Source organism: Acinonyx jubatus, chromosome E4, assembly GCF_027475565.1.
Source record: "Acinonyx jubatus isolate Ajub_Pintada_27869175 chromosome E4, VMU_Ajub_asm_v1.0, whole genome shotgun sequence".
Taxonomy (NCBI): domain Eukaryota; kingdom Metazoa; phylum Chordata; class Mammalia; order Carnivora; family Felidae; genus Acinonyx; species Acinonyx jubatus.
The window spans coordinates 67,267,647-67,288,166 of NC_069395.1; the positions used below are offsets into that span (position 1 = coordinate 67,267,647).

Consider the following 20,520-nt stretch of genomic DNA (forward strand, 5'->3'; position numbering starts at 1 on the left):
GAACCAGGTCCCCACCAGCCGCCACACGGCCCCGGCCCAGGCAAGGGGGCGTCACGCACTCCCGTTCGCCTCAGCAGTCCCAACTCAGAGATCACGCTCCACGGACAAGCCAAGCCAGACTCCTCTCGAGTTCTTCCGGATGCATCCGGACCCTCGGGACCGACCCCTCCATCCTTCTGTGCACCTGTCACGACGCTCAGGCCCATACAAATGCCACCTCTCTGCGACGTCCCCAGACGGGACTTGACGTGAGCCTCCGTCCCAGACCCGTTAGGTTATACTCACTACCTGAGAGGCAGGACCCCTGTGCCCTGTAAGTCCAAACACAGCGACTGACAAACAGGGACTCACTAAAGAATAACCTTAAACACATGGGTTTGCCTAAGGACTCCCTGCTCAGGGCTGAAAACACCCTGTGCGTTGCCAAGGGCGAGAGATTATCTGATTTATGAATTAAACATGGCCCTCCGCTTCCGGCCACTCGGCCATTTCGGTCCTTATTAACTCCTGCAGGGACAGGTGGCCGGGAAAAGAGAGCTCACTGCAACGTGGATTCCTCCATTTGGGGTCGGGGGCAGCGGGAGGGGTGAACGTGAGCGGGTTTGGGTATGCTTGTCCTCCTCAGATGTCTGGGCGGTGACAGGCCACAAGGGGTCCAGTCCACCTCCCGGGCTGGGCCGGCCCGGGTGTCAGGACCCTCCATGGGGCCTCACCGCCCGCCACACTTTGCAAAGAGGCGCGTCAGGAGCACGGAGGCCGTGTCACATGGCCCGGACTTGAGAGCAGGCGGGAAGTGCTCCACATCTCCACCCCCCATGGCAAGCTCTGGAACAGACATGCCCAGCGCAGAGCTGAGGAAGGGGCAAGGGGACAAGGCCACACCAAGCGTCCTTGTCCCTTCTACCTGGATTTCTGTCCTGCAGCCAGGCCGGCTGTCTGTGGGGGCCTGGCACCCACAGGAGCATCGAGCACCGGGCGGCCCAGGGATGCAGCAGAAAGAGGAGCAGGGGAGCAAGAGGCAGAGGAGAGGCGGGCGGGCAGGGGGCCAGGGGACACGGGGAGCCGCGAGCTTTCCCCGGTGTAGACCACACCCTTCTGAGCAAGTGTGCTCCTCCAAAGCAAGGAAGGCCAGCGCTGGAGAGCGGAGAGCACAGGTCTGCCCACGAGGTGCTGCACCACCGCCACCCTCCCTGCTGCCCGCCTCCCCGCCACCCTCCCTGCCCCTGCCCACACAGGCCTGCTGGCCACCCTCCCCACGCCCCCCTCCCTGCCCCCTCCCCATGGCCCCGTCTCCCCTGTCCCCGAAGCCTCCACTCTCTAGTGGTGGCAGGTGACACTGCGGCCTGGCAGGAAAACACCAGGTCCCAAGCTGACCACGAGGCTGCTGAGGAGGGTCAGGCGTCCCCAGGACAGTGGCCTGCCCTCGTGCAGCCAGACAAACCTCACGGAGAGTGGACAGAGCAAAGACAGATGGGCAGGGCGTCAGGATGCCTTCCCCCCGCAAGATCTGTAGCTTGCCTGAATTCAACAAATGCGTCCAGGCGGGTGTCGGGGCCGCGAGGCCCTCGGACATCATGTGCCGCATGCGCCCTCTCCAAGGTCCTCGGGTCCAGCTCCACAGCCCCCATGTGGGACCGAGATCATCCGGGAGGTGTATTCAGTCTCCTCCACGGGGTCGGAGCCGCGTGCAGCTTGGGAGCTGGGGCAACGGGCAAATCAAGGCACACCCGGGTCCCGCCTCGCTGGGGCTTTCCGTCAAAGAGGTCCCCGGGGTCATGGGCTCTGCCACAACTCACACACCGCACTAGGTGCCCATGGCTGTACCTACACCACCCGCCAGGCTTGACCGCGCTCCGTCCACGCTCTGACCAGCTCTTGACCACGGGCCCTGAGCCTCCAGCCCCAGTGGGGAGGCTGCCCTCCCCTCCCCCACTGCACCTGCCTCACCACCCCCCCCCGCCCCCGCCTCCCCGTCTTGCTTCCACGACCCACCGTCCTGCCTGGGTCACTCCAGTCCAGATGACCGGCCCGCAGGGCTCAGGCAGGACCAGGTATACTTAACATCTTGCTGCATTTTCTCCGGTTTGCTCACTGCAAACGAGCCTCCACGCAGATGTAGCTAGAACCAAGGTCCTAAAGGCAGCGCACCTAAGACGGTCTGCAGACACAGCAAGCACGTGCGCTGACCGCGTGCATTTTCTCCCGCACGCGGCTGCCTGCTCCAGGGCGGGCCCTGCTCTGTTCCTTGGAATGCGTGCGATAATTGTGTAACAAGGAAATGCATCTGAGGACAGGAACGTAAGAGCCAAAACCAAAGCGCACACTCGGCAAACGCACTCTCCAGCTACCAGCAAGACCACAGACGGCCCGCAGACATGTCTGGGGACCCACACCCAAGACCGTGCGGGAGGCTGTGGAAGAGATCGTATCCTGATTTTCACGTTCGGCGGCACTGACACGTGTCCCGTCGGGGCCCTCGGGGTTCACAGCCCAGAGCAGCACCCATTCCCAACGCCCCACCCTTCCCCCACCCGACCCGGAGCCTCTCCCGGAGGGTCAGGCCTTCCGTGCCGGGATGACGGGCTCCCCACCAGACCCGCTCACATCCGTGCAATTTTAAGACGCGTGGAATCGAGAAGACCGATCGTTCTCTTTACAAACAAACAAATCTCTACAGAGCACAGAGAGCTTGAAACGGTTCCTAAAAGGCGTCACACAGCAGACACGTGTGGTGGCGCGGAGGCCGGGAGCCGCGCGGGGGCCGGGCGGCCAGGGAGCGGTCCTGGCTCAGCCACACGCCACCTGTGCCCACGGCCACACCTCCGTGCCTCCGCTGCTCACCTGAGACGGACACTCGTAGGCTCTTCGCAACAGAATGCCGTCCCCACGGACACGCCAGCGCCCGGAGGAGCGGGCACACGGCACCAGCGACTTTACCACGATGCCCAACCCCCACGCCCCCGCACAAAACAGGAGGGCAGGTAAATATCGCTAACACACCCGTGTCCGAACACACACCCAGCCCTCGTACATCCCCACGAGCAGGAACTGCCGGAATTTCACGACAGTCCCACTGCCTCGCACGCACCCCGAAGTGTGTGGCCCGCCGTGCTCTAGACGCCCTGAAAGGAACAGACACCTCCGGCGGCCAAGTGTGTGGGAGCATCCGTGCCTGCAGCCTCACAGGCTCCACGAACAGGCCCGCGTCCTACCTCCCGTCAAGCGCGCCGTCAGGGAAGAGGGCAGAGCAGGGGGCAGAGCCGTGGCAGGCAGACGGCGGCCACGGGCCTCACTGGTGGTGGTGTAGACGGGACTCGCTTTAGCTTTCCTGACCAATCAGACAACCCTGCCCGGGGGTACCACAGCTGACAACCCATCTGTCCTCCGTGAACTACTGAGGGAAAAGGAAAGTGGGGACGGGCCCGTGTCCCGTGAGTCCCTGGGGGTGGGGACAGGCCAGCGTCCCAGGAATCCTTGGGGGTGGGGACAGGCGTGTCCCAGGAGTCCCTGAGGGTGGGGACCGGCAGTGTCTCCAGAATCCCTGGGGGTGGGGGGAGGACAGCCAGTGTCCCAGGAGTCCCTGGGGGTGGGGACAGGCCAGCGTCCCAGGAATCCTTGGGGGTGGGGAGGGGCCAGTGTCCAGGGATTCCCTGAGAGTGGGGACAGTGTCCCTGGGATCCCCCAGGGTGGGGGGAACAGCCATATCCCAGGAGTCCCTGGGGGGGGTGGGGACAGGCCAGTGTCCCAGGAATCCTTGGGGGTGGGGAGGGGCCAGTGTCCAGGGATTCCCTGAGAGTGGGGACAGTGTCCCTGGGATCCCCCAGGGTGGGGGGAACAGCCATATCCCAGGAGTCCCTGGGGGGGGTGGGGACAGGCCAGTGTCCCAGGAATCCTTGGGGGTGGGGAGGGGCCAGTGTCCAGGGATTCCCTGAGAGTGGGGACAGTGTCCCTGGGATCCCCCAGGGTGGGGGGAACAGCCATATCCCAGGAGTCCCTGGGGGGGGTGGGGACAGGCCAGTGTCCTGGGAGTCCCCGGGGATGGGGACAGGCTAGTGTCCCGGGAATCCCCAGGCATGGAGACGGGCCAGTATCCCAGGAGTCCCCAGGGGTAGAGACAGGCCAGTGTCCGGTCCTGTGAGAGATGCTAGAACATGGCAGAGAAGAACAGAGGTGCACTGCGGGCAGAGGTCCGTAACCTCTGACAGTCAGCCTGCTTCCCGGGAGAAATGCGCCAGTGCCCAAAATAGGTTCGGGAGTCCAGCAGAGGCCCTGCCCAACAGGGTGGGCCCGGAAAGGATTTCCATTTCACCTGCCCCTCTGGCCACTGCCCGCCTGAGCAGGGACACCAGTGAGCAGGGAGTAGCTTGAGAGGCAGCGGTGATGGTGGGGGGTAAATAAATTATTCAGAGCATCAGTGGATGGGCCCCGAGAGTCTGAACCACCAAGGGCACAGGTGACTTCCCCAAAGTGGACACCAACACCCTTTGCAAAGACAGGGCCTTTTTTTTTTTCATTATTATTGGGGTAGGGAGAGAGGGAGGGAGGGAGGGAGAGAGAGAGAGAGAGAGAGAGAGAGGAAGAGAGAGAACACGTGGGGGAGGGGCAGAGAGAAAGAGGGGCAGAAGATCCAAAGCAGGCTCTGTGCAGACAGCACAGAACCCGATGCAGGGCTCGAACCCACAAATGCTGAGATCATGACCTGAGCCAAAATCAAGAGTCGGACACAGCCAACTGAACCCCCCAGGAGCCCAATAAAGAACCTTTTTTTTTTTTTTTTAAATTTTTTAACTTTATTATTTTTGAGAAAGGCCTTCCCACCCTTCCCGGCTCCTGGCGGGAACACAGAGGGGGCACCTTCCTTGGACAGACGGGGCCTCCTGCCCTCAGCTGTGCGCGAAGCAGGGAACTGAGGCTCAGCTCAGCACTGTCACACGTGTGCCGACAGGGAGAGGGGGCGTTTCCCAGGCAGAGGTGGGAATCTGGGCCAGGGGGTTGCTCTTCCAAGAGGAGAGGGAAGAGCCGGGGTTCAGTTTCCCATTTATCCTCCAGAATCTGGGGCCAAGCAGTGTGGGAGACTGCGAGCTCGCAAGACGCGTTTTTCTTATTCCTGATTCGCACGCCTGCTGCTCAGTCCTTCCTGGTGAGCAAGTGCTCCGCTAAATTCCTGCAAAGTTCTCCACCAAACGGACTGCGTAAAAGCTGTGGGCTCAGAAGGCAAGATGTGTGCCGTGCCATGGAAGCGTGTCACGTGGCCCCCGTGGACCACTTTAAGGAAGAGAAGGTGGAGCCTCTACTCTGGGGCAGCGGACGGTCATCACTCGAATGGGCGAGTCCAGCACATCCAGCCTCCTGGCCAGGGCACAGCAGCCCTGCGCGAGGCTGCCTAAACTTCTAGCAGCTTCCCTGGGATAACCCGGCACACGGTCTGGGCACCAGGAAGCTCTCTCTGAACACCGGGGAGGTGATGGCTAAGCTGCAGAGCTCGGGTCCTGAACACCTGTTGTGTCTTGGTCCCCAGCATCTACGGCCCCTTCCACACTGGTCCGACTTTGTCCGGAGAACCACCTCCCCCCTCTGAGTGCAGTTCCCCGTGGGATGGTGAATCCAGGTGCCTGGAGACCCGACACTTCTACTCACCCCTCAGTGCAACACGTGCCAACAGGGGCACAAGCCCAGAAGATTCTCCATCCTCAGAAGCAGCGATTCAAGGACAGGAGGAAGAAGACCAGTGACCTAACCCACGTTATTCCGTGTGTCAGGTCTGTGTCCCAGAGCTGTCACGCATCGTATGTGCACTCCACCCCCCTTCCCAAAAACCCCTGTGAGTAAGGTGGCCAGAATCGACCCCGAAGAACCTCAGCTGATACAGCCCTGCTCGGGAATCTGACCCCAAGTGCTCGGCAAGGCCGTGGGAAAGAAAGCCACACACGGAGAACAGGAAGAGAACGAGATGCATGTAGGGAGCACAAAAGAACCACAGGATTCCAGAGCTGGATGGGGACCTCGGAGACCGCTTTGTCCAGGGCCTTCACTTCACACACACGCACGCACACACATGCACACCCACACACACATGCACGCACACACGCACCTGCACACATTCACACTCACCTGCACACATGCTCACACACCCACACAGTGCTCATACACACTCACAGGCACCTGCAGTCACCTGCACACATGCTCACATGCACGCACACACGCACCTGCACACATGCTCACACACGCACATACCTGCACACATGCTCACACACCCATACACCTGCACACATGTTCACACACCCACACAGTGCTCATACACACTCACAGGCACCTGCAGTCACCTGCACACATGCTCACATACACACACACATGCACCTATACACATGCTCACACACATGCACACACATGCACCTGCGCTCACTCACCTGCACATCTGCTCATACACACATGCACCTGCACACCTGCTCATATGCACTTACACACACCTGCACACATGCTCACATGAACCTGCACACTCACACACACCTGCACACATGCTCACACACACACACCCGCACACATGCACGCTCACATGCACCTGCAAACATGCTCACACATGCACATGCACCTGCATACATCTGCACACATGCTTACACATACACACACACCTGCACACATGCTCACACCCATGCACACGGGAACATGTGCGCTTACACCTGCACACATGCTCACACCCATGCACACGGGAACATGTGCGCTTACACCTGCACACATGCTCACACATATACATGCACCTGCACACATGCCCACACATACACACATCTGCACACTCACCTTCACACATGCTCACATGCACCTGCACACATGCTCGCACACATGCACACGGGCACATGTGCGCTCACATGCACGCACGTGCACACGCACCAGGAGGTTCAGGGACTGCACATCCACACAGCGGGTGTGGGAGAACACCGTTCGGCATCAGCACCTGCCCAGGTAGCTGCCAGCCCCTTGCCAGGGCATGACTTTTAGTTCTAAAACTGCCAATGCCAGCCAATGAGGGAAAAGGGTGTCGAGACGAAACACATTTCTCTCCATTCGTTTCTCTGCACTCAGCACATATGCTCTGTTGGCCTCGGCTCAATTCCCTCATCGCCCTCAGAACCTCCAAGAAAAACCATCCTGGGATGAGTCACGCTCCAGTAACGAGGAAGGGGCTTGATGCTCTGCACACCTGGCTCGATCCCCAGCTCCAGATGACGATCCCGCGTCTCTGCCCGCCGCCTCTCCCCACTTCCGCCCCTGGCGGTCACCCACCCCTCCCTGCTCACAAAGCGGCCAGCGACAGCCTGATGCCCCCGATCGTCCGAGGATCCCCATGCAACGGCCTGCCCAGGACACGTGGCAACCGGGCCTGCGCCATTTCCAGCGAGAAGGGGAGGGGAGCAGGATCGTCTGCCTCTCTGTTCAGTGTGGGAGCTGGAAACGGTTGGCACAAACGTGTTCTCTTTGGCCCTGGTCTCCCCACAGCTGCTGTGAACCCACCCCAGCTGGCAGCCCCTCCACGTCCACGTGCACACAGGTCTGGTCCCCACGCCCCGTGCCCGCGGCCCACCCCACGGTGGGTTACGTGGAGCTCCGTGTCTATGTGCACACACGTCCCAGCCCCCGTGCCCGCGGCACACCCCACGGTGGGTTACGTCCAGCCTGCAGGCCGGGGGTTAGGGTGGGGGGGCACCCTGGAGCCATCTCTCCCACAGGGCCCCCCTCGCATCCGCCCTCTCTACCGCCAATTCCCACTTCCTAATCTTCGCACTCTGGGGGCTGGAATCACTGGGCTTCTTCCATGCCCACAAGCCCTGCACTTGCTGATTCCTTTTCTCAATCAGCTCACAGAACACATTTAAATATTTTTTTATCCAAGAGACAAATGTCTCTATTATATAGAGGACCATCTGGGCTGCTATGGCTAGCTGGCTGTGTTGCCATCAATTCTTTTTTTAGGGTTCGTGAATCAGTTGCCAATAAGAAAAAAACAAGGAAGTCGGCTCCAAGATTCTGCGTTCCTCCCCTGCATTTTTCCCCAGCAGGAGAGCCGTATCCCAGCGCCAAAATGGACCGTGTGAAGGCGAAACCAGCAAAGACGCCCAAGGCTGCTCTGGAAATGTCAGCCCAGAGCTCTCCTCGCTCTGGGGGAGGGGGCGCCGCCAGCCACCCACCTGGCCCTGGGGCCCCCCGGCTGGGCTCAGTAATACTGTGCAGCCTCTGGCAGGTCCAGGATCTACGCCAGCAAGAAGGAACAAAAGGAGGTCAAAGCAAGAGAGGACAGAGGAAGGAGACAGAGAGTGGTTGAGGCCCCGGCGCCCCTGACTCCAGGCCTCCCCACCCACCGCAGACTCCCAGCAGCTGGTCAGCGGGAGGAGCCGCAGGGGGCGGTGGGGCGCCGTGCGGCCACATCCTGAGAAATCTGGGCATGGGAAGCCAAGGGACGGAGAGGGGACATAACGTGGGTTCGCGGTATCCTGGCCTGCGGTTCCTTACGTGGTAGACAGAAAAGAGATCAGGGTGTCATTCAGTCCGAAACGTGTCCTGAGCGCATCTAGGGTTTTTACAGACACTGCAAAGGACCACTTACAACTCCATTCTGGCCAGAGGGCGTCAAGCCAACCCCCAAAACGGGCAGTTCCAGGGTCTGACCACCCCCAGGCAGACCAGGGCTGGGTGAATGTGTCTGGTCAACTGCCCCCATGGAGGGATTCAGCCCAAACCATGGGCACGCGGGCACTCCCTGCCTCCCACACCGGCCCACCAACCCTCACCCAGGGGTGGGGGGACAGAGGAAAGCAAAGGCATCCTCCCAAAACGTACGGCCAGGAAAGGGTGGGGTTTTCACTGGTACGGAGTATTTTGTTGTGCTGGTAACTGTGTGTGAGAGACAGGGACAGACAAACTGAGGGAAATTACATTTTTACAAGCCTACTTGGTTTTTTTAAGCCACTTTTGTGACTCAAGGCAACTTAAAGGGACTAGAAAATGAAGCCATCCTCCTAATGGGCCCCATGAGCTGACAGCCGCCTTCTCCCAGCTCCTCCCTGCCCAGGTGAGCTGCCTGGTCCTCCCCCTGGCGGCCGCCTACGCCTCCGCAGAGCTGGGCCTCCGGGCCTCCTACACTGTGAGAGCGGAAACGCAAATAAGGCTTTAACGAACAACAACATTTTCACAAGATCCCTGAGTTCTCCGTTCCTCACTCAGGTGCATTCCTCAGTTCTCAGGCCTAAAATCGGGGAGAAAACGCTGTTCTCTGCCAGAGGAAATCCCTAGGAAGAAATGACTGCGCCAAGGGGCGTTTTCCCCGGCAAAGCCAAGAGCCGCATCCCATAAAACCTGTACACCCAGGACCCAAAGCGGAAACTTGACAAAATATTCTGTAACTACTTTGTTCTCCCACAAGACCTGAGGACTCCCGAGGAACGCAGCCACACGGACCAGATACCCAAGCCCATGAGCGGACGCAGGGCGAGTGCTGCTGTGCTGTTGGTCCGCCCCGTCCAGGAGGAAGGCGGAGAGAGGCCAGCCCCAGGGGTCAGACGTCCAGACACAGACAGGACCAGAGTCTCTGCCTGGAAAGAACACAGAATTTCCACTCCATCCTGTGTTTCCACTTTGGGGCACCAGAGATATGTGCACGCCCATGTTCCCAGCAGCACGGGCACATAACCGCCCCCCCTCCCGAGGTGGCCCCAGCAGAGGATGGATATTCACACCATGGAACACACACAACAGATGTAATCTGACATGTGCCTCAACACGGAGGAATCTCCAGGGCATCCTGCTCGGACACAGGCTTGTACACGCACACGGAACTGTGCATGGACAGAGGCTTACACACGCACACGGATGTGCTCGGACAGACGCTTGCACACGCACATAGAACAAGTTCTATGTGCTCAGGCGCAGGCTTACACATGCATACAGATATGCTCAGACACAGGCTTACACACACACGTGGAACTTGTGCTCAGACACAGGCTTACACATGCATACAGGCTTACACACACACACAAAGAACTTGTACCCAGACGCAGGCTTACACACGCACATGGAACTTGCACCCGGACACAGGCTCGCGCACGCACATGGAACTCGCACCCAGATGCAGGCTTGCACACGCACACAGAACTTGTGCCCAGACAGAGGCTTACACACGCACACAGAGATGGGAAGCAGGAGGTAGGAGGGCAGTGGTACCAGGGCTGGGTGGGCAGTGAGGGTCGGCGTTTGGTGGGGACAGAGTTTCAGTTTGGGAGGAGAAGGTTCTGAGGGGGGGGCGGGGGGGTGCTGCATGACAGTGGGAATGTGCTCGATGCCACTGAAGCAAGCACTTAAAACTGGGTGAAAACAGTAAGTTTTATGTTACATGTATTTCACTACCGTAAAATAAATAAATAAAAGAGATCAGGGGAGCCAGACAGAGCCCAAGGTAGAAACCGCCAGGCCGCGTGAGGTCCCCGTCCCAGGCAGGTAGCCAGGCAGACTCAGAGAAAGGCCAGCCAAGGCCAGAAGCAGACAAACCCGGGGTCTTGACGAGGCTGCCCAAGTCTGGACCTGGACCAGACGGTGAAATGAGGGGCACCGGATAGGTGTGCCCGTCCGGCTCCACAGCCCTGATCGGCACCAGCTGGGCTAAGAAGGCGGTGAGAGCAGGCAAGCTCCTCTGCCTGCCGGTCACAGAGGCGCCCACAAACCCTTCAGCGAGAGGCCAGCATGGGGGCCAGGTGGTGACGGGTGGTCCGTTCTCAGAGCCCCGTCACACAGGGGTGCCGAGGCCTGCGGCGCCGAGTCCTGGGGGGCGAGCCGGTCCTCTGACAGTCCCCTTGGGACTGCTGCGTCCACTCGTCTCAGAGCAGACGGGCTCGGCCTGGGTGCAAGGCACCCACGCGCTCGCTGGACAGCCGGGCACTCCCCGGGGGTGACCATCACTGTCCCCAAAGCCACTGGCTCCCTCTTCTTCAAGGAGGCTTCTGGATTCACAACACAAACCAGGCTACAAAGAGGTGACTGCCATTCCCCTCACAACCAGTCAGAGCCACCAACCACAGCCACGCTCCACACCTGTTCATCGTGGCCACGAATGCATAACAGGGACGGCAGAGCCTGCCCTCCATCAATTCTATCTCACAGACAGCAGACATGCAGCCTGAGGCACGCGTTAACCCCAGGTCACGTGTGCGTGCTACCCCCGAGGTCACGTGTGCATGCTAACCCCAGGTCACACGTGTGCTACCCCAAGGTCGCGGGTGCACACTAACCCCAGGTCGTGTGCGTGCACTAACTAACCCTGGTCACGTGCACACTAACATCGAGTCATGCGTGCGCACTAAACCCAGGTCACATGTGTGCACTAACCCCAGGTCACATGCATACACTGACCCCGGGTCACGTGTGTGCACCAACACTGGGTCGTGTGTGTGTGCACTAAACCCAGGTCCTGTGTGTGCACTAACCCCGGGTCACTTGCACGTTGACCCTGGGTCGCCTGTGGACAGGGTTCAACAATCTGCAGCTTTCCCAGGGATCGCTGCTGAGCCCAAGCAGGCTTGACCGCGGCAAGACACGTGGTCACACGTGGAAGAACGTGCAGAACTTAGGTCCAAGAGGGAGGAGTAAACACAAACCCGGGCGTGCTGTGGCGCCAGGGCGTGAGACGGATGCGGACCCGCAGAGGCAGGCACACGACACTGTAACAGCCTCCAGCGGCCGAGCCACGCGGCCACGATGCCGGGAGCATGCCCGTGGCAGGGAGCCCCCAACCAAGGCTGTGCCGTCCTCACACCCCGGACGCTGAGCACGCGGGAACGTCGGTGGCTCCGTGACAGCCTCGCAGCTTACTCTTGATTTCTGTACCTTCTTCAGTGTTTTGTGTTTGGGCTTTATTTCAGCGTGTGTGAGAACGTCTCATGCCTGCCTCTCCTTCTATGTCAAATTAAAAATATCTGCCAGCCTCATCGCTGGGTTCTGGGTTGGTACTCAGAGACCAATTCAGGATTTAATTGTGCACTTGGGATTTTCGGCAACCTTTACAGGAATTAATCACGTTCCAAGAGGCATTAAAAGAAGTTCCTGCAAGTCTCAGTCACCTGTGTTGACACACAGAGGTCCCGGCTAAGAAAGATCCCGCCTCCACCTCCAGCCCCACGGATCTGGGTGTGTACCTCGTGTGCCCAGCCACCGTGCCATGCCAGGACGTGGTGACTCTCTTCTCTAAGCTAACACAGTCCGCAGCCTTTTGCTAAGGGTCCTCCCTCTCCCAGAAGAGGAAGCAAGTCAGAAGAAATCCAAATGGCAAAGACATCAGGCTGGCACTTAGTATCTGCCTTATCTGAGCCACAGGGGACTGTCCACACCCAGCCCTCAAGGGACAGAAGAATGGTGTATATCACGATCACCCACGGTCAAACACAGGTGCCGCGGGACGCCGTGCGCCCGCCATCGCAAAGCATTAATCGGCGCGGCCCCAACATCATCCTGTCAGACCGTGTGACGGCGACTCGTCCCGACATCTGCCGTTCGGAACCACAGACCAGCGTGGCCCTCCTCCCCAGCACCCAGGCTGACACGCCGCATCGAGCGTCTCCCCCAACTCGGGGATTCTGGGCTCCCACCTCCCGGGCGGGCCTCCAGTGGGGCCCAGGAACGTGCATTTTTAACAAGCACCTGGATTGCTGCTGTAACCAGGAGGGTCTGGGAGACCGTCCGCTGAGCGGGAGTTTGTCAGCCTGGGTCGGGGCAGTAAGTTACCCAGATCCGACCACAGGGACGTGTGCAGAGGACGCAGGTTACAAATGAGGGGGGCAGCTCCCGCCCCAGAAGAGCTTACAGTCCACGTGCAGAGACAAAAGGGACCGCTGATTCGGCGGCAGTGCTCAGACCAGGGGGCCGAGGACAGAGGCTGGGGCGGAGTGCAGGTGAACACAGGTGTGGGCAGAGTGCCCCGGGGGGACAGCCCGAGCAGGTACCTGCAGGAAGGTGAGAACGTCCAGAACACGGAAGACCAGGAATGAGGTCGAACTGTTAACTGGGCCGCCACGAAAGTGGTAAGAAGGTAACACGGACAGGTCCTATTACGGGAACGATGGTCACTCCCGGCGGCTGGGGCTGGGGGGTGGGGGTCATCCCGGTGACATTTAACCAAGGGTGCTGGTCTGGAAGGGCACGCTCTGAGAGCGAGGGCCTGGGCCGAGGGCGGGGGGGGGGCGGGGATACATGCCGACAGGGAGACCGGGCCACCGTGGGCGGTCACCGTGGGGAGGGGGAAGGCACGGCCGAGGGTGTGGGGCAGGCGGCCCGACACACAGTCTGCAGGGTCGGGGGCACCGGCACACGGGCACTGGGCAGCCACAGGTCAGTGGAGGCAGGAGAGAAGAGGAGACAAGGAGGAACACAGAGGCCATGAGAGCAGCCACGAGGAGGATGCGGGCCAGAGCGTCAAGGCCACAGACAGGCCACAGCCACCGGAGAAGAGGTGGGCGCAAGGCAGCGGCCAGAGGAAATAAATGCCTGAAATAGTGTGGACAAGAAATCAAAGCAACAAAGCTAACGTCTGCTGATTCCAGATGACGCGACCAGGAGGCTTCTCGGCCTCTGCTTTTCTGTGCACTTGCTACAAGAACAGAAAGAGGGAGCGGGGAGGCAGGACGAGGTGAGGCGACTCCGGCCCCCGAGTCAGGAGGGCCCGGACGAATGGCTCATCCGCAGGCTCAGAGACTCCGGGGGATGGACCGGTGGTCGAGGGTGCGGGAGCTGGGGACAGGAGGCAGGCAACATCCCCGGGCACCAGCAGGGGAAGACGGAGCCTCCGGCAGGAGAGGCTCCGAGTCTGGGAAGGAAGGAGAAATGTGGCAGCAGAGGCATTAGTTCAGGGACAGGCAGGCATCCAGGTGTCCCTGTCAGTGACTGTGCCCTCTCCGTCAGCCCCAAGGGAGATCTTCTGCAAGGAGACGGCTGGGCCTTCAGGGGCTCTGGGAAAACACCACGGATCTGGACCAGCATCGCAGGAGCCGAAAGAACCAGCCAGGATCACCTGACCGGAGGGCCAGGAGGTGAAGGTGAGCCACACACGACCCCACTCCGGCAGCCCTGGGCATGGGCAGACGGCAGACGGGGAGTCCCTGGCGGGTCCCTCGGAGACCGTGAGCACAAGGGGCCGAGAGCAGTGGTGAGAGCTGGCTGGAGGTGGGTGAGGGCCAGTGGCACAGGGTGGGGCACAGGAAATGGTCCCAGTCACATGGGGCCACGACCAGGGCAGCAGAGTGCATGCAAGAGAGCCCTGCCCAACCCCCTCCCCCCCCAAGAAAAGCAGGGGCCGTGGAGAGGGCACGAGACTGTGACAGATGCCAGGTCCTGCGGGGACCCCTGAGGGCATGGCCGACAGGGCACAGGAGACCGGACATCCACAGGGCAGCGGGCGTGGGGTGGGGAGGGAGCCAGTCTGCAGACCTGCCCGGAGGGAGAACAGCAGCGGAGAACCCCATGCAGGCCGTGGGCAGGGGTGGGGGTGCCGGACAGGAGTCAAGCCAGGTGACGGGCCTTGCGGTGCAGGAGGGGACTGGGCCCAGCACGGCTGCAGGGCCAGGACAGGAGGATGCTCCGATCACAACCGTATCTGCCTTTGCTGCTTGTTCAGCAACTCGAACGTCACAGTCAGACGTCACGGTGGACCCACAACATCCCACCCCAGCCGGGCCGGGAACCTCATCGAGCAGTCAGGCTGGGGGCCCATGCCCCTCCTTCTGCTCCTGCCACCTGACGGTGGGGGACCCACCACGATGACGCTGTAGGCTGTCCCCTGCAGGGGCAGCCAGCCCAGTCATCACACCCGATGGAAGACACTCTCTCTGGGAACAGCCAGCACCCGTCCCCACCCCGCGCCCTGCACCGCCGGCGATGGACAGTCTTCTGGAACACAACAGGTTCCCAAGTTTCCAGGTGCTGGGATGGCAGAAAACACACGTGCCCAAACCACCCGGGGGCAGAAGCCGCGTGAGAAACGAGCTCCATCGGCCGGAGGCGTGTGGAGCCCAAGGAGAAGGAGAAGCTATCCTGCGGGTGTTCGCTGAGCCCTCGTACTTGCCGAGCAACATCCCGGCTCTGGAGAAACCCGGTGACCCAGAACAGGTGCTCACGGAGCTTCCTTCCTCCAGGCGGGGGCTGGAGAGGCATCCACACCGCTGGCTAGGGACCTCGGCCGCGAGAGGGGATGAGCTGTCCCAGACGGAACAGGCACCCTTACCCAAGCAGACCAAAGCAGGGTCTCAAAAAGACAGGCTGTGTAGCCCCCGGCGCCCTATCATCTCACATAAGCCACTTCACGTTTCCAGATGGACGCCTGGAAACCCTGAGAGGCTTACTCGGTCCCCAGGGCTGGGCCTGTGACAAGGCTGGAAGTGGCTGAAAGGCCCAGGCGCAAGGACGTTCTGCCCGCAACGCCGCCTCTTGGTGAACACGTGCTGTGATCCTTTGTCAGGGTGTGAAACCTCTCCCGAGGCACACACTGCCCGGAACCGGAGCAAGTATCATCGGGCGTCAATTTTATTCCTACACTGTCAAAACTCAAGTGTTCTTAAAAGTGACTCTAGGTACTAAAAAATTGTAAGGGTGCCTGGGGGGCTCAGTCGGTTAAGTGTCCAACTTCGGCTCAGGTGGCGATCTCACAGCTTGTGGGTTCGAGCCCCGCGTCGGGCTCTGTGCTGACAGCTTGGAGCCCGGAGCCTGCTTCGGGGTCTGTGTTTCCATCTGTCTCTGCCCCTCCCCCACTCACTGGCTCACGCGCTCTCTCTCTGTCAAAAATAAATAAACATTAAAAAAAAAAAAAAAACACCTTTAAAAGCCACAACCCCGAAAATGAAACTTTGATCTTTTCGAAGACTGATTTCATCTGTCTTTATACAAACGTGACGGTCGGCAAAAGGCCCAACCAAGCTGGTGCTGAGAGGCCTGGTGCCAGTAAACGCTGCTCATTTTATTCTGGCTGGAAGCGGACATCAGTCCACATCCGAAACCCTTCACACCACCTCTTCTTCCTTCTAAACATCCAGAGGCAATTTTTTAAAACACACAATGTTTGAAAGAAGAAACACCCGAATCTTTTCTGGAGAATAAGGTTAACGGTGATCTTGTTCTATAGATGTCCCTGTATTTCTGAAATTTTCCACAAGGAGCCTGTATCGTTTTATGAGCAGAAACACTGATTTTTTTTTTTTTTTTTTTAACAAAACGAAACGGAATCTCCTCCTCTTAAAAGGGACGCATGTTAGGTGTCGCTGTGATTATGATTCCAACCAGAAGTTCCAGCTCCAGATATCTTATTTATGCAGAGAAACGTAATCCTCTGGGTAAGAGCGTGATCCACTATTATCAAAGTTAAACACGCCCAAGATAATAACCACAGCTGGAAAAAAGACACGGGCACACCAGGCTCGGACTCAGCTGCAGCCCCAGTTCTGACACACAGCAGCTGTGCAAGTTTCATAACCTCTCTGATCCACAGTTCCCTGGCCCATAAGATGTCCGCTGTGAGGAGTAAAGGGCTTCCGGGGCAGAAAGAGCCCATGTGCCCACAGGCATGCAAAGCCACACACACACAAACACGCCGGAAAACAAACCCTCACATTCTGTACATTCCAAATGTGGCAAATAGCGGCTGATGTAAAATTAACCGGTAACTCAAAATATTTTCATTTGAAAACAAACGCAAATAAATTTTCAAAGTGAAACATGAGACTTGAAAGCGATATGCTTATGGCCACAGCCACCCTTTCTCCCAGGCCTCCGGTGGGAAGTAAACAGTCGGTGCCTAGAACCGGCCTGCTGTCCACACTCAATGCCAGTAGCTACCATCATGACCCCTAAGCAGGTGTGTACCATTGACAAGAAGAAAGTGCCGTCTTCGTGACTTACGGCCTAGACCCGGCAACGGGGCATGTCCCCAGCTGCGGTGTATGTTAAGTGCCCAATTCCTTCCTGGGGATGTTCACATAGGCTAAGCGATCGATACGCCGTATCAGATCAAAAAATATCTGAGGAAGAAGCCAGAAAGAAAGCAAACCACCGCCCAACCCAGAACTCGCTCTCCTAAATTTCCCTTGAAGTAATTACCACCGTATAAGCAACACCCACACATGCAACATGTGCATCGATTTCCCCTTTCAGTGTTCAGCAACCCGATCAATGAGGGGAGGCTCTGGGCTGTTTGATCCGCAGGAAGGGAGAAGGAACAGACGAAAGAAACAAGAGGCTAGAGACTCAGGAAAGCTTCCTCTAATGTGGATTCAAACAGCACAGATTCCTTTCATTATTAGAAACTGGAATCTCAGCACTCCCACTGGGAATCTGGTCGGGACCTGACAGCATTCAACTACCCCTGGCCAAGGGGGTGGGCGCTGGGGACCCGGCTGGCGGGGCCGATGGGGGATCATGGCACCCCTGGCTTTGATTCACACATCTGTTAGTCAACGAGCGGCACCCACCATCCATTTAATTAACCTGCTCTTGAATTATTTATTATCTTCCCCTGAGTGACAGCAAATTATTCTTGCTGGTTACCCGCTCTGCTTCAGAGGCTTGTTCAGACAACTCCCATCCTGGCACTTTGATGGAGTCCCTGGTTCCTGCCACCCTCTGGCCAAGGCAAAGACACGAAGAAACAGCAAGTGAAGTGTCTGAAAAAAGGGAATCATGAGCCTTCTGAAATGCAAGGAAGCTCCCCAAATCCAAGGAAGCAGAGAAAACTCCCTTGAAGACATGAGCGTGCATGTGCTGCCCTGTTGGGGCGTGATCTGCCCTGCACCCCTTTTCGTTCTAAATTAGGTAAAGTTTCATTCTCCCCTAATAACCGTCCACAACTTCTAGACTCAATGCTGTAGCGAGGATTAGACCTGGGATCCTGGGGCAGAGGAGAGGCCACAAAATGCCATCACTTCCCACCGCAGGATTTTTGATCCGCCCTGAAATTCCTGTGTCCGAATTCCTTCTCCCCCCACCCCACCTCACCCCCAACTCCCCCTAGATTCCTAAACCGACTGATGCACAGACTTGCACCATCCAGACGCAAGGGGAGGCCTGGGGACCACCCAGGTCAACTCTCACTTTGGGGCTGTGGAAGGAAGCCCAGCAAGCATCTTCCCTGCCGCCCGGTCTCTGTCCTCGCTCTCAGAGAGCCTGTACCAGGGGCTGCGCTAGCCTAGTCTCACGCTCTAGAAACCTCTCCTACGAAACACCAGCATCCCACCCACCCCGCAACCCTTCTGGTCTGCTTCCCCGGCACCTGCCCCTGCAGGCGCCCTCCGTGCCCCTGCAGGCGCGCTCCGCAGGGCTCGCCAGAGACGAGCCTCCGGGAATCCATCCCAGGGTCCCTCCCCGCCTCCGGGCTCGCTGGGCCGGGAGGCTGCGCGCCGCGGGCTCCGTCCGGAACTGGCGACCTCACCATTCCCCTCCCCACCGGCCCCCCGCGGGGGGAGGGCAGGGGGCCTTGAGGGCGGTGGGCTTGCCAAGCGCCCCTTGGTCTCCGCGCTGCGGCCTCCCCCGGCCCCCACGCAGAAGCGCTCCACGCCCGGGACCCACAGCGCGCCTGCAGACCCGCGGCCCACCTCCACGGCCTCCAGCCCGCGTAGTCCGGGGAGGGCGGCGGGACGCCGGCGCCGACAGTCTGCCACCTGCTGGGGTCTTGCAGGGGCTGGTGGCAGCGGAGGACGGGGAGACTCGCCGCGGGACAGGCGACCTCCACCTCCGGCCCCCTGCCCTCCGGGCCCGGCTCGCCGCGCGCCCTCTCCCACTTTGTCTCCAAACGTGCCTCGGCCAGACGCTGACACGCTCCGGGTTAGTTGTTATAGTTACTAGACTAACCGCCGGGCCCGCAACTGCGGATAGGGAGGAGCCGGCTGGGCGGGGGGTTGCAGCCGCGCGCCCCGGGCCCCGCACCGGGGCTGGTGGGGGGCTCGCCCGGGAACCTGCGCTCCCCCCGCCAGCAGCCGGGCTCCGAGGGAGCGCGGGGCCGCCGGCTCGGGGTGCCGCCACCTGTCCCGTGCCTCAGGTGCACTTCAGAGAAGCCGGGAAGGGGCGCACGGCAAGAGTTAGAAGCCGCGGCGGGTTACTCACGTGCCAGATGGCGAAGAAGATGAGCGCGGCGCACAGCACCAGGGACAGCATGTAGCAGAAAGCGGCGAAAGTGAAGGCCATGGCCGGCGGCGGGGCCTCGGAGGACCGCACTCCTTCCGGGGGTGTTGGGGGGCGCAGACGGGACCAGGTCCGCACCCCCGCGTCGAGGCCGGAGGCTGGGAGGAGGCAGGCCGGCGGGAGAGCCTCGAGGGTCGGGGGCGGCGAGCAGGGCCGGGACCCCGCAGCTCCGGCGGCCGGACCCTCAGGGGGCGCTCGGGCGTCGCCGGCGGGAAGTGTCCCCAAGCGGTCGGTGGAGAACTCCGGCGGACAAGGCTAGAGGGCCCCCGAGGCAAAGCCGTTGAGGGCCGCGCGAGGAGCGCCCGGAGTCCCGGGGAAGAGCCGCCGCTTCCCGCGCGCGAGCCGGAGGGGGAGGCGGGCGCGCCACCGGGGCCCCGCCCGCGCCGCCCGGCGAGCTCCCCCCCCGCGGACCCCGGAGCAGCCGGCGGCTCCCTTCCGGGAGCACGGGGGTGGGAGGCGGAGGGGCCGGTGCCCCGCGCGGCGACCCGACCTCCCCGGAGCCCCGGGCCGGACCGGGAACCCGCTCCACCTGCTGCCGCCGCCGCCTCTGCCTCGGCGAGGACCGCGCGGCGCGGCGGGGACGCCCGGGACCCGGCCCCGCGAGCGCGCCCTCCCGGCCCGCCTCTCCCCGGACACCTGCGGCGGGGGCGGGAGCGGGGGCGGGGCCTCGGAACACGTGCGCGGGGAGAGGTGGGCGCTGCGCGAGGGGGCGGTGTGTGCGCGCGCTGCTGCCGCCCGCAGGTGCCCGCGGCGGCGCGGGGGTGGGGGGTGGGCGGGCGTGCGGCCGCGGGGCGGGGCCGGGGCGGGGCCAGGATTGCTAGGGTGGGTTTTCCCAAACTGTCGTGCCCTTCACGCCCCAGCCCCTGCAAAAGCCCCCAGTGGCGTTTTTCCCTCGCAGCTTCCACCTCCCGCCCCCCCCCCCCCGCCATCTGACTTTGGGGTCGGGGCAGCCAGACCCCGAGCGGGACTCTGTTGTTGGCGTTGGTCCAGTGCACTTGTCAAGGGCACGTGCTTTTGGAGCCAGACCTCTTCGGGCGACTTTCTTAACCTTCTTAAACCTCGGTTTCCTGATCTGAAATAATTGCGGGGGTAAGAGTACTACCAATCCGTTTCAAGGGGTTAAAGTAAGAGCCTAGCAGGGGCCGGGAAGTTGCTACACGTTCAGTAAACCGCGGGGTTGTCACGTGCACACTTGACGCCTCTGGCCCGGCGCCTGGGAAACTCACCGTGCCTCCTGTGTGGGGCTGTCTGACAGGGCAGTGAAAGAAATTCCAGAGAAGTCAGCGCGTCCAGTAAGCAAGCGCACACGTCCTGGAACGTGACCGGCAA

The 20,520-nt window shown here is 60.6% G+C and overlaps 1 protein-coding gene across 6 annotated transcripts in view; it reads right to left on the reverse strand.

The window, feature by feature from the left end:
* Positions 1–19,628, reverse strand: part of CNIH3 (cornichon family AMPA receptor auxiliary protein 3) — an 89,412-nt gene extending 69,784 nt beyond the window's left edge. For 2 of the 6 annotated variants that reach the window (XR_008293216.1, XM_053209428.1), the window contains exon 1: positions 19,114–19,627. Coding sequence is in view for 5 of the 6 variants with exons in the window: in XM_053209428.1 (XP_053065403.1) it covers positions 19,114–19,194 (81 nt within the window). In the remaining variant the exon portion in view is untranslated. Of the gene's footprint in view, positions 1–19,113 lie in introns of all 6 variants that reach the window. The other 4 variants (XM_053209429.1, XM_027046416.2, XM_027046417.2 and 1 more) reach the window with 3 other exon arrangements.
* Positions 19,629–20,520: the final 892 nt, after the last annotated feature.